Consider the following 14,228-nt stretch of genomic DNA (forward strand, 5'->3'; position numbering starts at 1 on the left):
GTTGGATGAATAAGGTGCCCAGAGTAAATTGCCTGCTCCTCAGTCCCAGATGCTAATATATGCATATTATTAGTATATTTGGATAGAAAACACTCTGAAGTTTCTAATACTGTTTGAATGATGTCTGTGAGTATAACAGAACTCATGTGGCAAAAACCGGAGAAATCTGAAGTTGGTCGATTTTAAACTCAGCCCCCATTGAAGATACAGTGGGATTTTGGTCATTTTGCACTTCCTAAGGCTTCCATTAGATGCCAACAGTCTTTAGAAACTTGTTTGATGCTTCTACCATGACGGGGGGCTGAATGAGAGGGGAATGAGTCAGAGGTCTGCAAGCAGTCACGCACTGGTGACGCGCATTTCACATGAGAGGTATCTCCCGTTCCTTTGCTTTTCTGAAGACAAAGGAATTCTCTGGTTGGAAGATTATTGAAGATTTATGTTAAAAACATCCTAAAGATTGATTCTATACATCGTTTGACAAGTTTCTACGGACTGTAACGGAACTTATTGAAATTTAGTCTGCAAATAGTGAACGCGCTTCGTGAGTTTTGATTTGTTTACCAAACGCGCTAACAAAAGTAGCTATTTGGACATAAATGATGGACATTATCGAACAAATCAAACATTTATTGTGGAACTGGGATTCCTGGGAGTGCATTCTGATGAAGATCATCAAAGGTAAGTGAATATTTATAATGTTATTTCTGACTTCTGTTCACTCCAACATGGCGTATATTTGTATTTGTTCTCTGAGCGCCGTTCTCAGATTATTGCATGGTTTGCTTTTTCCGTAAAGCTTTTTTGAAATCTGAAATCTGACACAGCGGTTGCATTAAGGATAAGTGTATCTAATGTTCCATGCATAACACTTGTATTTTCATCAACATTTAAAATTAGTATTTCTGTAAATTGATGAGGCTCTCTGCAAAATCACCGGATGTTTTTGGAACTACTGAACACCAATGTATACTGAGATGTTTTTATATAAATATGAACTTTATCAAACAAAACATACCTGTATTGTGTAACATGAAGTTCTCTGAGTGTCATCTGATGAAGATCATCAAAGGTTAGTGATTCATTTTATCTCTATTTCTGCTTTTTGTGACTCCTCTCTTTGGCTGGAAAAGTGGCTGTCCTTGAATCCACAGCATTTGAGTGGTTCCATTTCCCCAGCCCCATCCCTCAGCATTCTTACCAAAACAATGGTGGGGTGCCCTCTTTGTTACTGTTTGAACTGCAGATTACCCCTTTAAGGAAGCAAGCGATACAGCCTGTCATCACATGGCGAGACTGGCAATGGTCCCAAATGGCACCCTATTCCCAATATAGTGCACAACTTTTGACCAATTAATAGGGAATAGGGTGCCATTTGGGATGCATCCCCTGTAATGACTTTGTAATGACGTGCTGCAATGGTTACTCTGACCCAGGAGTGATCCAAATTACAGGGATCATCTGCTGCAGGGCTCATCTGCTGCAGGGATCATCTGCGAAAGAGATCGTGGTCTCAGCCTGACTCCCTGCTTAAATAAAGGTTCATTAAAAATAAATCCGTACTGCCATTCTGTTGTCAACAGAGCTAGCAGAGCACCGCAATTCCACCCTTTCTCCATTTCCCCATTCATGACCTCCAAAACCAATTCATGTTCAGCCTGCAAACAACGGCTAGCAACAACAGCAACAGAAACAGGGGAGTGTTCATTGGCAGTCGGCATGGACCGGATCCTCCTCGGCTACGCTGCCAATGTTGCTGGCCAGACAAAGCCACTTCATCTTTGGGGAGGATAATATTTCAAACGAGTGGTCGTGGGCTAGGAGCTATTAGGACACTGATATTTTCTGTCTGTCTTTTTGGTGCACGTGATTGGTCTATTAATAGGCCGCCACCCAGGTTAATCTGCTGAGTCATTGGCCCCTCACTGGCACCTCCTGTGGAAGCTAGAGAAGCTAGCCCCAGGTAACCCTGAAAGAGGGGGGGGTCTTATTGGCAGAGAAGCTGGATTACTGATGAAACTGTGTGGAGATCGTCTCCAAAATGGCAGATATACTTATGATAGGTTAAGCTATATACAGCCTGATGACCCTGATGCTTAAATGTAATGTTGGTTGATAATAAGGAAATAGCGTCACGTACCTATTTTTATTGAGATTACATTTGGCTGAAGAGAAAGAGAGAATGCAACCAGCCTGTACCAGCTGTCTCCGGTGAATCGGCAATCTTTGTGAAAAGCCTGCGGCTCTCCTGGCAGGGAGAGAGCTTCTTAGACAGTCTTCAACAGAGATGAATGGAGGCTGTGTCGGCTCGGTGGCTGGGAGGCTGACAGGCTGACAGGTTAAAAAACATCACACTCACTACAGAAGCTTTAGGTCTAATTCACTTCACTTGACGTTCTGTGAAAGCTCTGCTGATCTCACGCTCAGGTGGACGACCACTCCAAAGCAGCGCACAGTTACTCGGGCTACCGAGTACGATATACTTCGTTTGCATATGACCGAGTACATTTCTATACAAGGAAAAATATGTATTAAAAGTATAGTCTAATATAAGAATTCAAAACTCTAAGAAATAGATACGACACATTCAACATCAGAATCTGCATCAGGCAACGCAAAAAGGACAAGCAAGAGAATAGCTCCAATACTGTGACAGTACACTGAAAACAATAACCTCCTGCACATTAGTATCTGAAATAACAGTCACCGTCCACAACCAGTATCTTGGGGTTACGACTCAGTCTCTACAGGGAACAAGCACACAGGTAACTCTGCCACAGGGACACCACTACAGCAACAGTGTACCTGTAGTTCCAATATTTCTTCAGTGTCCATTTAGAACACAATAGACCTTCAAATAACAGCACAGTCACCGTCCACAACCAGTATCTAGGGGTTACGACTCTATAGGGAACAAGCACACAGGCCACTTGGCTACAGTACAGAGGGTACTACTCAAAGCAACAGCTAGCCTACAACTAGCTGGGTGTCGAAGAGCCCGCGGCAGGGCAGGCTCCTCATCAGACTGGAGGGGAAGGGTGAGGGGTCCAACACCGTCTCAACTACCACACCCACCTGGCAGCGAGAGGGGCGACAGCTCGTTGTAGCCCCCGAAAGAAGCGTTGCGGATGAGCTTGCGTCCGTCGGGGTGTGGGGGCCGCGGCGAGCTGGTCGTGCCGCACGTTGAGAAGCGGCGACGGCACAGCGCTCCCTCCTCCTTCATCATGGGGCCGGCGAGAGCCCGGGGGGGCCTGAGGAGGGCCTGCTGGGGATCAGCAGGGGCCAAGCAGGGCGAAGCCGCTGACCGCGAAATGCTCAGATCTGATCGCCCGCAGCCAGACACACACACAGGACACAGCAAGCACAGCAACTCAGTCTCAAGGCACTCAAAGCAGTGCAGCACAATTTATCGCTTTCTCCCTCCCTCTCTCTTGTTCCCTCTCTCTCTTTCTCCCTCCCTCTCTCTCTCTCCCTCCCTCTCCCTTGTTCCCTCTCTCTCTCTCTCCCTCCCTCTCCCTTATTCCCTCTCTCTCCCTCCCTCTCCCTTGTTCCCTCTCTCTCTCTCTCTCTCTCTCTCTCTCTCCTGTCTGTGTGTGAGAGAGTGAGTGCAAGGGGAGGAGGCTCTGAGTACTACGCTGATGAATCAGCAGAGTCCCTCCCCCCTGCTACTCCATGCACCAGCAGTGTACAGAAGAGTTGCATCTTATCTAGCCTACTCCATGGAACAGCCTCCTACCCTCTTTCTCTTTCCTTCTTTCAATGAATAGCTCTACTTTTCTCACTGCCAACCAGTCTCCCTCCTCCTGTCCTCTCTTTCCCTCTTGTTTTTTCTCTTTCATTTTCTCCTCTCTGTACACCGTGTATTTCTCTGTGTGGTATCTCCTCATTTTTACATTTACATTGTAATAATTTAGCAGTCACTCTTATCCACAGCAACTCCACAGAAGCAATTAAGGCTAAGTGCCTTGCTCAAGGTCACATTTTTTTCACCTGGTCGGCTCGTGGATTCGAACCTGGCCCCAAGCTCTTACCCGCTAGGCTACCTGCCGCTCTGTCGTGGTATATCCTCTCACGGTATCTCTCCTAAATCTCTTTCCCTTCTCCTTGAACAACACAGCTCAGATGAACATCACCCCTCTCTTCCTGCTCACTCTCTTTCTAACAGTGTGTGAGTGTGTGGCATAGTCCTGAACGTCTGACTGACGACTCCAGCTACAGCACTCAGACACCTGCTACCACATAATAAACACACACACTAGACACTAACACACACACTAGACACTAACACACACACAAATGTAATAAAGCCAGTCTCTATTCACCCTGCCTGTGAGGATGGACAAACTCTCTGCATGCCCTATCGTATTCCCCAGACACAAAGACCAAACTGGCCAGTTGACTTCTCCAATGCTTGTATGGCCAATCAATTCCTTTGAGCCCCAAGCCTGTTACTGAGCACCTCAGGTAGAATACCAAGCCTGTTACTGAGCCCCTCAGGTAGAATACCAAGCCTATTACTGAGCCCCTCAGGTAGAATACCAAGCCTGTTACTGAGCTCCTCAGGTAGAACACCAAGCCTGTTACTGAGCCCCCCAGGTAGAACACCAAGCCTGTTACTGAGCCCCTCAGGTAGAACACCAAGCCTGTTACTGAGCCCCTCAGGTAGAACACCAAGCCTGTTACTGAGCCCCTCAGGTAGAATATCAAGCCTGTTACTGAGCCTGTTACTGAGCCCCTCAGGTAGAACACCAAGCCTGTTACTGAGCACCTCAGGTAAAATACCAAGCCTGTTACTGAGCACCTCAGGTAGAATACCAAGCCTGTTACTGAGCCCCTCAGGTAGAATACCAAGCCTATTACTGAGCACCTCAGTTAAAATACCAAGCCTGTTACTGAGCACCTCAGGTAGAATACCAAGCCTGTTACTGAGCCCCTTGGGTAGAATACCAAGCCTGTTACTGAGCCCCCCAGGTAGAACACCAAGCCTGTTACTGAGCCCCTCAGGTAGAATATCAAGCCTGTTACTGAGCCTGTTACTGAGCCCCTCAGGTAGAACACCAAGCCTGTTACTGAGCCTCTCAGGTAGAACACCAAGCCTGTTACTGAGCCCCTCAGGTAGAATATCAAGCCTGTTAATGAGCCCCTCAGGTAGAACACCAAGCCTGTTACTGAGCCCCTCAGGTAGAACACCAAGCCTGTTACTGAGCCCCTCAGGTAGAATATCAAGCCTGCTACTGAGGCCCTCAGGTAGAACACCAAGCCTGTTACTGAGCCCCTCAGGTAGAATATCAAGCCTGTTACTGAGCCCCTCAGGTAGAACACCAAGCCTGTTACTGAGCCCCTCAGGTAGAACACCAAGCCTGTTACTGAGCCCGTCAGGTAGAACACCAAGCCTGTTCCTTAGCCCCTCAGGTAGAACACCAAGCCTGTTACTGAGCCCCTCAGGTAGAACACCAAGCCTGTTACTGAGCCCCTCAGGTAGAACACCAAGCCTGTTACTTAGCCCCTCAGGTAGAACACCAAGCCTGTTACTGAGCCCCTCAGGTAGAATACCAAGCCTGTTACTGTAAAATCCTGAGCCATAAGTGGCTATAATTTACATCCCTATTTTCTCATCTATAGCTCAGTGCACTGCAATCAAGGCCGTTTATGTTTCAGGACCACAGCCCATTCTGACCACAGCCCAGAGTTGAATGATCAAAAAGCCATTTTCTGACCTGTAGTTTGCCATTTGTGGCTTACTATTTGTCAGTCTACTAGCAACCAGCATGACATGAGTAGCATTTGGAGAGAACTAATGGATAACAAACACTGTGAAACAGGGTCTTCTCAAGACAATACCCTCAGGGACACACAGTAAAATTTTAATAAAGTCAACTAATTAACATGCTGTTAATACCAATGCTCATAATGACTGTGACAAGGTCACACAACAGAAATGGCTATGGGACAGTTGATCAATATTTCCCCCGCTCTAGATATTGATCTCTGGGACTGCAATCTCAAGGGGACAGTACAAACTAGGAGAAGACTGTCACCAGGAACAGGTTAAGAAGACTGTGCTGCCCCAGTCACCCTGACAACACTGTCAGAACATATTGTCCATAAGAAAGGTCTGTTGCAGGTCCAGAACAAAAGGGTACAAGAGAAGTAGGTGCATTGAGAAAGGAGTCTCAAAGAGCACCAATGGTTATCTCTGTGAAAACCAATAGGCCCCACCTGGTCCTTATCGTCGGAATAGAATCTCCAGAGCATTGCTGTTTTTCCATCCACAAGATTCATGGCATCCTCCCATCCCATTCAATTGACCCTTCCCTCCTAATGTTTCCTTGTTTGTTCTGTCAACAGCTGCGTCCCTTCAGTGCCCTCTGGCCAATTAAGACGTGTTATCTATATTTTCGAATGGAAGGAGTCATTCCATCCCTGTCTGTTTAGAGACGAGGCAAACAACAGCTTTGATAACAGCGTGATGTGATGTCACAGCGTTGCTCGGCGACACTTGGAAGGAAAAAAAAGTGTGTCCCCAAATGTTACCTTATTTCTGACATAGTATACTACTTCTGACCAGACCCCTATAGCCCAGATCAACAGTAGTGCACTTTACAGGGAATAGGGAGCCATTTGGGACACAAACACAGATCCCTGAGCAAACAGGCTAATTAACACAGGTAATTAAGACGTTCTGGAGTATGTATAATTCTAAATCCTAGGCATAATTAACCCTGCAGCCTCAAAGGAAAGTTCAGCTGGTCCAAATAAATGGCATTTTTAAGAAACAAGTCAAACAGAGCGAAGAAACTTCACAAAGATGTTGGGCCAACAATGTGACAAACAGTTGAGGTGTTTTGCTTAACCCCCTGGGTTAGGTTCGGTCTCCAACCTCCACGGGGGTAAAAGTAGTAGTCTACTGGACCCGGAAGCATCGGGCATGTCGCTGTCATGTCAGGAAATAGAGCGTGAGGGTATTTAGGGAGTACCCACATTAGGTAAGTGTTTGCAGACAAATATTGGGTCAGCCAAACAAAGTCCCCAGGCATACTGCATGTGTCCACCATATCCACACTACTGGCCTGGGTCAACATATCAGGAGATAAAGATAGCCCAGGTCAATAGCCTGGGTCAACATATCAGGAGATAAAGACAGTCCAGGTCAATAGCCTGGGTCAACATATCAGGAGATAAAGACAGTCCAGGTCAATAGCCTGGGTCAACATATCAGGAGATAAAGACAGTCCAGGTCAATAGCCTGGGTCAACATATCAGGAGATAAAGACAGTCCAGGCCAACACATAATACATGATATGATGCATGGCTATTCATGTATACAGAAGCATCTGCATTAAGTGACTGGACAGTCGTCAGCTAATGTGCCTTGAACAGATGAGCATTTTAGCGACTGACCACAATAGTCACTCTGGAGTGAAGTTTCCTTCCCCCTCCTCCAACCTTAGCCAGATAGTGGGGAAAAAGGCAAAACTGACCCAAGATCAGCACCTAGAGCAACTTTACCCTACACTGTGACCGGACCACAGTCTCCACTGTATTTTTACACAGACGGCTAGCTATCACATCTCCCTGTGTGTAACACTAGCCCCTGCATGCAGGATTAAGAAACAATGGTTCTCCATTACAGTACACCACATGGAATCTGCATATCAGGAAGTAGAGCAACAACAGGGAGCACTTTATTTTACAGTAGGTGATGTTTCCACTGGTACTTACCTGGTATTTAATAGGAAATGGTGTGGCAACAATGGATAGTTTCTAGTATTTAATATGAAATGTTGTGGCAACAATGGATACGTTCTGGTACTTATCTCAAAGAACTCAACACCAACCATCTAATATGGTCATATTAGTGCTAGCTAATAGCTAAATACTGTGTCACGTTTGACGGGCAATGCAATCCTGAGTAAATAGGGGTTCAATGGTTGGCATTTCCTGGGTAGAGTGCTCTGCTATGTTTACATTCAGGCTACATTAACTAATGTCTAATGTCAACAAATGTTGATTGAAGTCTTGGCCTGGTATTTGTATTGTTCGCTAATTACTGTAATGTAATGCCGGCTAGACAAAAACGTATCCATAGAGTACAGGTTTAGGTGGGGGAAATGGGGAAGGGTTAATAACAGTATTTTTTTCTTTCTTAAAAGGATAGTTCACTCAAAAAGTATATTTTTGTATTTTGTTCATTAGTCCACTGTAAATACATCCCCGGGGAAATGTTTCATGTCAGCATTCAAGTTAGAGCACTTTCAGTACAGAGCATAAACTGTGATGATGCGTTTTGCAGGTTGAGTGACCTAACCCTTTAATCAAGTAAAGCTGGGCAGTGGGGCAGGCTCATCTGCCACAGCTTCCGGAAAAGGAAGATACTAGCAGCAGGCATGCATAGCTCTTTGGGTGCTTGATGATCCCCCCTACCCTGCCAAACAGGCCAACAGAAAGGGCAGCGATGAGTTAATCCTGGTACACAGCCAAAGAACTCTAGCTACAGGTAGATATACCACTGAAGAAGAAAGAATCAACACTGTAGATATTTATGGTAAAGGTCAATGTGTAGGCATATGGCCGTATGAGCACACTATAAATTGATATTTCATTAATACTAGTTTTGAGATGCGTAGACGCAATATCCTCTATCAAGTACATTAAGACAGGCTTTTAATCTCCTCATAGGTCAACAGTGCTGTCATCGATTAACATCCATTTCAGTTCAGTGCTTTTAACTACAGATGTAGGATCTTAATTTGAGCCAGTTTGCTACAACAAGAACATAATCCTGCAGCAACAGTAATGTAATAATGTGAATTATTATCTGGATTATAATTAATGGACATTTTTTTGTGGGGGTTGAAACATTATTCATTAGCGCAAATCAAGTCTGACATTTTAAAGTGGAATTTAGAAGCATTAGAAGCTATTTTAACCCTTGAATACACAACAAGTTTGATTTTCATGCTGTGCAGGAAAATTAACAGCAACAGAAGAGTTATCAAATTAAGATCCTACATCTGTAGCACTCAGACTCACCAGCATAACATTCTGACTAAATAACCACTGATTTCGGAGCAGAAATAGTGACATTTACCCTTTCTGAATGGGAACATTTAAAAGCCAAACTGAGGGTAAGTGATATTTCGTCAAATCTATTCAGATATGTTCCTGGAATGAACCATGGCAAGTTGAACAAGGGGGCTTATGGCTCTTTCTCTCAAAGCAACGTTAGTCCCCACAACCCTGGTCCCTCTCTAGACTATGAATCCTGTCAACTCAAGCCTCTCTGAATACAACCTCTACGGCCCAGTTCACTTCATGTAGTCACTATGAGGCAAAGTCAAAGGTCAAATAGAGGGTGCTTATATTTGTCCCGTTTCACACATGTACAATTGTGCAACCTGTGTAGTGTGAAATAGAAATGTATATATCCCATTCCCCCTGAGACATCCTTGGAGAGTACGGTCACGGACAGGGATCAGCCATTACTGCCGGCGACCATGGAGCAATTAGGGTTAAGTGCCTTGCTCTGTTCCAATACCTGCATGATCTAGACTGAATCCCAAATGGCACCCCATTCCCTAGAAAAGTGCACTACGTTTGACCAGAGCCCCATGTGCCCTGGTCAAAAGTAGTACACTATATAGGTAGGGTTCTAATAGGGTTCCATTAGGGCCGCAGCCATGGAGTGCATCAGGGCCGCGATCATACCAGTATCACTATACTCCTTAGTATCGTGGCAAGGAAACAAAACAAAGAGATGATTTAACTTCTTTAGGAAAACAGCCCTACTGTTGGAAACAAACATCATTATGTTGTCATCTAGAATCACATTTATTTATTTTCCAAACTACACTACACAATATTTCAGATACATCAGGTCTGTTTCCTGACTTTATTTTAGCCAAATATTGCGATACTGGTATCGTCCCGGCCCTAGTATCAACATAGTCTCTCATGACAGACTACAAATCGAGTAGAAGGCTAGAACACGTAAGATTTGGGCCTGGGATCCGAGATAACCAGTAACACAACACTGGTGTTACTATTCATAGAGAGCCGGGGGGGTCTCTGTACAGAGAGCCACACTAAGATAAAGCCACTCCAGTGAAAGCCAGACCCAGTGAAGTACCCAAAAGACAGACAATGCCAATCATTATTGGTGTATTCATCATCAAGACGTCTTATACGCAAAGAGACCTCATAAACCTTTACAGATACACCATCGAGAGCATCCTGTCGGGCTGTTTCACCGCCTGGTACGGCAACTGTACCACCCGCAACCGCAGTATATAGTAGTCTATGATATACCTTACTGTATCCTTCTACAGTATATAGTAGTCTATGATGTACGTTACTGTATCATTCTACAGTATATAGTAGTCTATGATGTACATTACTGTATCCTTCTACAGTATATAGTAGTCTATGATGTACCTTACTGTATCCTTCTACAGTATATAGTAGTCTATGATGTACGTTACTGTACCCTTTTACAGTATATAGTAGTCAATGCTGAGCTGGGGAATATAGATCCGTGCTATGTACCTTACTGTTCCCTTCTACAGTATATAGTAGTCAATGCTGAGCTGGGGAATATAGATCCGTGCTATGTACCTTACTGTTCCCTTCTACAGTATATAGTAGTCAATGCTGAGCTGGGGAATATAGATCCGTGCTATGTACCTTACTGTTCCCTTCTACAGTATATAGTAGTCAATGCTGAGCTGGGGAATATAGATCCGTGCTATGTACCTTACTGTTCCCTTCTACAGTATATAGTAGTCAATGCTGAGCTGGGGAATATAGATCCGTGCTATGTACCTTACTGTTCCCTTCTACAGTATATAGTAGTCAATGCTGAGCTGGGGAATATAGATCCGTGCTATGTACCTTACTGTTCCCTTCTACAGTATATAGTAGTCAATGCTGAGCTGGGGAATATAGATCCGTGCTATGTACCTTACTGTTCCCTTCTACAGTATATAGTAGTCAATGCTGAGCTGGGGAATATAGATCCGTGCTATGTACCTTACTGTTCCCTTCTACAGTATATAGTAGTCAATGCTGAGCTGGGGAATATAGATCCGTGCTATGTACCTTACTGTTCCCTTCTACAGTATATAGTAGTCAATGCTGAGCTGGGGAATATAGATCCGTGCTATGTACCTTACTGTTCCCTTCTACAGTATATAGTAGTCAATGCTGAGCTGGGGAATATAGATCCGTGCTATGTACCTTACTGTTCCCTTCTACAGTATATAGTAGTCAATGCTGAGCTGGGGAATATAGATCCGTGCTATGTACCTTACTGTTCCCTTCTACAGTATATAGTAGTCAATGCTGAGCTGGGGAATATAGATCCGTGCTATGTACCTTACTGTTCCCTTCTACAGTATATAAGGGAAAGAGGCTACCTAGTCAGTTGTCCAACTATTCAACTGAAATGTGTCTTTGGCATTTAACTCTCTGAATCAGAGAGGTGAGGGGGGGGCTGCCTTAATCCACATCCACGTCTTCGGCGCCCGGGGAACAGTGCCTCTTGCTCAGGGGCAGAGACATTTTATTTTGTTTATCTTGTCAGCTCAGGGATTCGATCCAGCAACCTTTCGGTTAATGGCCAAACGCTCTAACAACTAGGCTACCTATAGTTGTCTATGATGAGCTGGGGAATATAGATCCATGCTATGCTTCAGTGCACATGGCTGAATCTTATTAGCTGCTTTATAGTCCTTGTTTGACTTGGCTTTGCTATCATTCATTCTATCCCCAGAGGACAGGTTTCAGCCGCACACACAGTATTCTAGCATAACAAAACAGAGATTCTAAAAGGAAGGACAGATCTTTCAGATGGAGAAGCATGGGAGAGACCAAAATAAGGATCCTAATGCTGCATCTCCACTGCCAAAGTTGCATCTCTCTGTTAGTTCCTAATGCTGCATCTCTCTGTTAGCTCCTAATGCTACATCTCTCTGTTAGCTCCTAATGCTGCATCTCTCTGTTAGCTCCTAATGCTACATCTCTCTGTTAGCTCCTAATGCTACATCTCTCTGTTAGCTCCTAATGCTGCATCTCTCTGTTAGTTCCTAATGCTGCATCTCTCTGTTAGCTCCTAATGCTACATCTCTCTGTTAGCTCCTAATGCTACATCTCTCTGTTAGCTCCTAATGCTACATCTCTCTGTTAGCTCCTAATGCTGCATCTCTCTGTTAGCTCCTAATGCTACATCTCTCTGTTAGCTCCTAATGCTACATCTCTCTGTTAGCTCCTAATGCTGCATCTCTCTGTTAGCTCCTAATGCTGCATCTCTCTGTTATCTCCTAATGCTACATCTCTCTGTTAGCTCCTAATGCTACATCTCTCTGTTAGCTCCTAATGCTGCATCTCTCTGTTAGCTCCTAATGCTACATCTCTCTGTTAGCTCCTAATGCTACATCTCTCTGTTAGCTCCTAATGCTACATCTCTCTGTTAGCTCCTAATGCTACATCTCTCTGTTAGCTCCTAATGCTGCATCTCTCTGTTAGCTCCTAATGCTGCATCTCTCTGTTAGCTCCTAATGCTACATCTCTCTGTTAGTTCCTAATGCTGCATCTCTCTGTTAGCTCCTAATGCTACATCTCTCTGTTAGCTCCTAATGCTACATCTCTCTGTTAGCTCCTAATGCTACATATTCACTGCCAAAGCTGCATATCTCCGTTAGCAGCTGCTTAGCTACAGAGACACTACCATCTTAATATGACTCGGCTGTACTTGCCTTCCGCCGTCGTGGCGACATAAGGAGAATGCCAACCAAGGTCAATTGGAGACAAAGGTCCTTACCAGTGAACTGAAACCGCTCTCTCTCTCTCTCTCTCTACATACATACACGTCTCCCCACCAGCTGTGCTTGCCCAGCCTACAGACATCCAGGGCGAGCCCAGGCCCAGAGACCCCCAGATCGTCCATCCGGGTCTCTTGATCTCCAACTGGCCCCGCAAAAACACTCTGAGCTCCCCAGACTCCGCCTCCCATTGGTGGATGGCCAGGCAGGAAGTAGGAAAGGGCTGCGATTGGTTCAGACGGATGTCTCCATCCATGTTAACCCCGGGTGACAGGGCGTAATCCCTGAGAATGAGCCTAAATCTGGGTTGTCCCCACCTGCTCCCTCCCTCCCTCCCTCCACCTTTCCTGCTGTCCATCTACCTGGCCAGGGTGAGAGAGGAGATAGAGACAGTTAAAGAGAGAGTATCTGGAAAGCAGATTTGTATTTCCATGAGAGTCAACATGGTGGGTCTGGGTCTATTTTAGTGTAACAGTGCCAGGGCAGGGAGAAAGGCCTTGCTTAGTAGGCTGTCCATGTACAGACCGTCTTAGCTGCAGCACAGCAGGCAGCTCCCTGTAGCCAGGCAGAGACTGAGGCAGACTGCATGAACAAGCTCAGCATTTAGCTGTCCCTTATCTGCAGAAGGAATCTAGCCTCATACAATATCATACAATGTGTTTATGGCATTATTGCGGTCTATAGAATATCTAAGCTTTGATTACCCAGGTCTGTACTATTCAGAATAAATATCAGTTTTGTGTAGGATCCAAATAACATTATTATTTGGTTATATCCAACTAGTGAGGTCATGAGACAAACACATGCCGACAACATTCAAGTTGGTGGACAGTCAACCGGTCAAGAGTAGTTGAAATGGAATGCATCTTGATCCACACAACATTGTTTGAGACCAATACAGCATCATTTCCAATCTTGATCCACACAACATTGTTTGAGACCAATACAGCATCATTTCCAATCTTGATCCACACAACATTGTTTGAGACCAATACAGCATCATTTCCCTCACAATACAACACTGTTTGAGACCAATACAGCATCATTTCTCTCACAATATAAAGAAGCTACTTGAGGCAGTGGGGGTTACCATGGAAACCTGGACCAGGGCTTCAGAGTTCCGATGGCTTCAGAGTTGAACCTATCTGAACCATATTCTTCTCACAGAGAACGTTTGTTGTGGAACTAGGATAGGAATTCACATCCCCTCTTTCAAGTAAATAGGAACACTTGGCAGAATCTAAAGAGGGGAGGGACTTGTTGGCCTTTAAAGCCCCAATCAGGAGTTTATGTTTCAGCCTTACGGCAGCCCCACCAGGGACAGACAGTCCACGAGCACAGCATAATAGTTGAAACTTACTTTGAAGCTACATGGCTTGTTTCCAAAGACAACACAATGAAAGACATAAA

At 44.9% G+C, this 14,228-nt stretch overlaps 1 protein-coding gene across 7 annotated transcripts in view; it reads right to left on the bottom strand.

Moving 5' to 3' along the window:
- Nucleotides 1-14,228, bottom strand: part of LOC109878700 (oxysterol-binding protein-related protein 8-like) — a 152,917-nt gene that overhangs the window by 51,172 nt on the left and 87,517 nt on the right. For 2 of the 7 annotated variants that reach the window (XM_031821439.1, XM_031821438.1), the window contains exon 1: nt 3,076-3,437. The exons of the other annotated variants lie outside the window; for them this stretch is intronic. In XM_031821439.1, the coding sequence (XP_031677299.1) occupies nt 3,076-3,226 (151 nt within the window). In that variant the 5' untranslated portion in view covers nt 3,227-3,437. Of the gene's footprint in view, nt 1-3,075; nt 3,438-14,228 lie in introns of those variants that run through there. 7 annotated transcript variants of the gene reach the window in all.

This window comes from Oncorhynchus kisutch, unplaced genomic scaffold (assembly GCF_002021735.2).
Source record: "Oncorhynchus kisutch isolate 150728-3 unplaced genomic scaffold, Okis_V2 scaffold3975, whole genome shotgun sequence".
Classification (NCBI taxonomy): domain Eukaryota; kingdom Metazoa; phylum Chordata; class Actinopteri; order Salmoniformes; family Salmonidae; genus Oncorhynchus; species Oncorhynchus kisutch.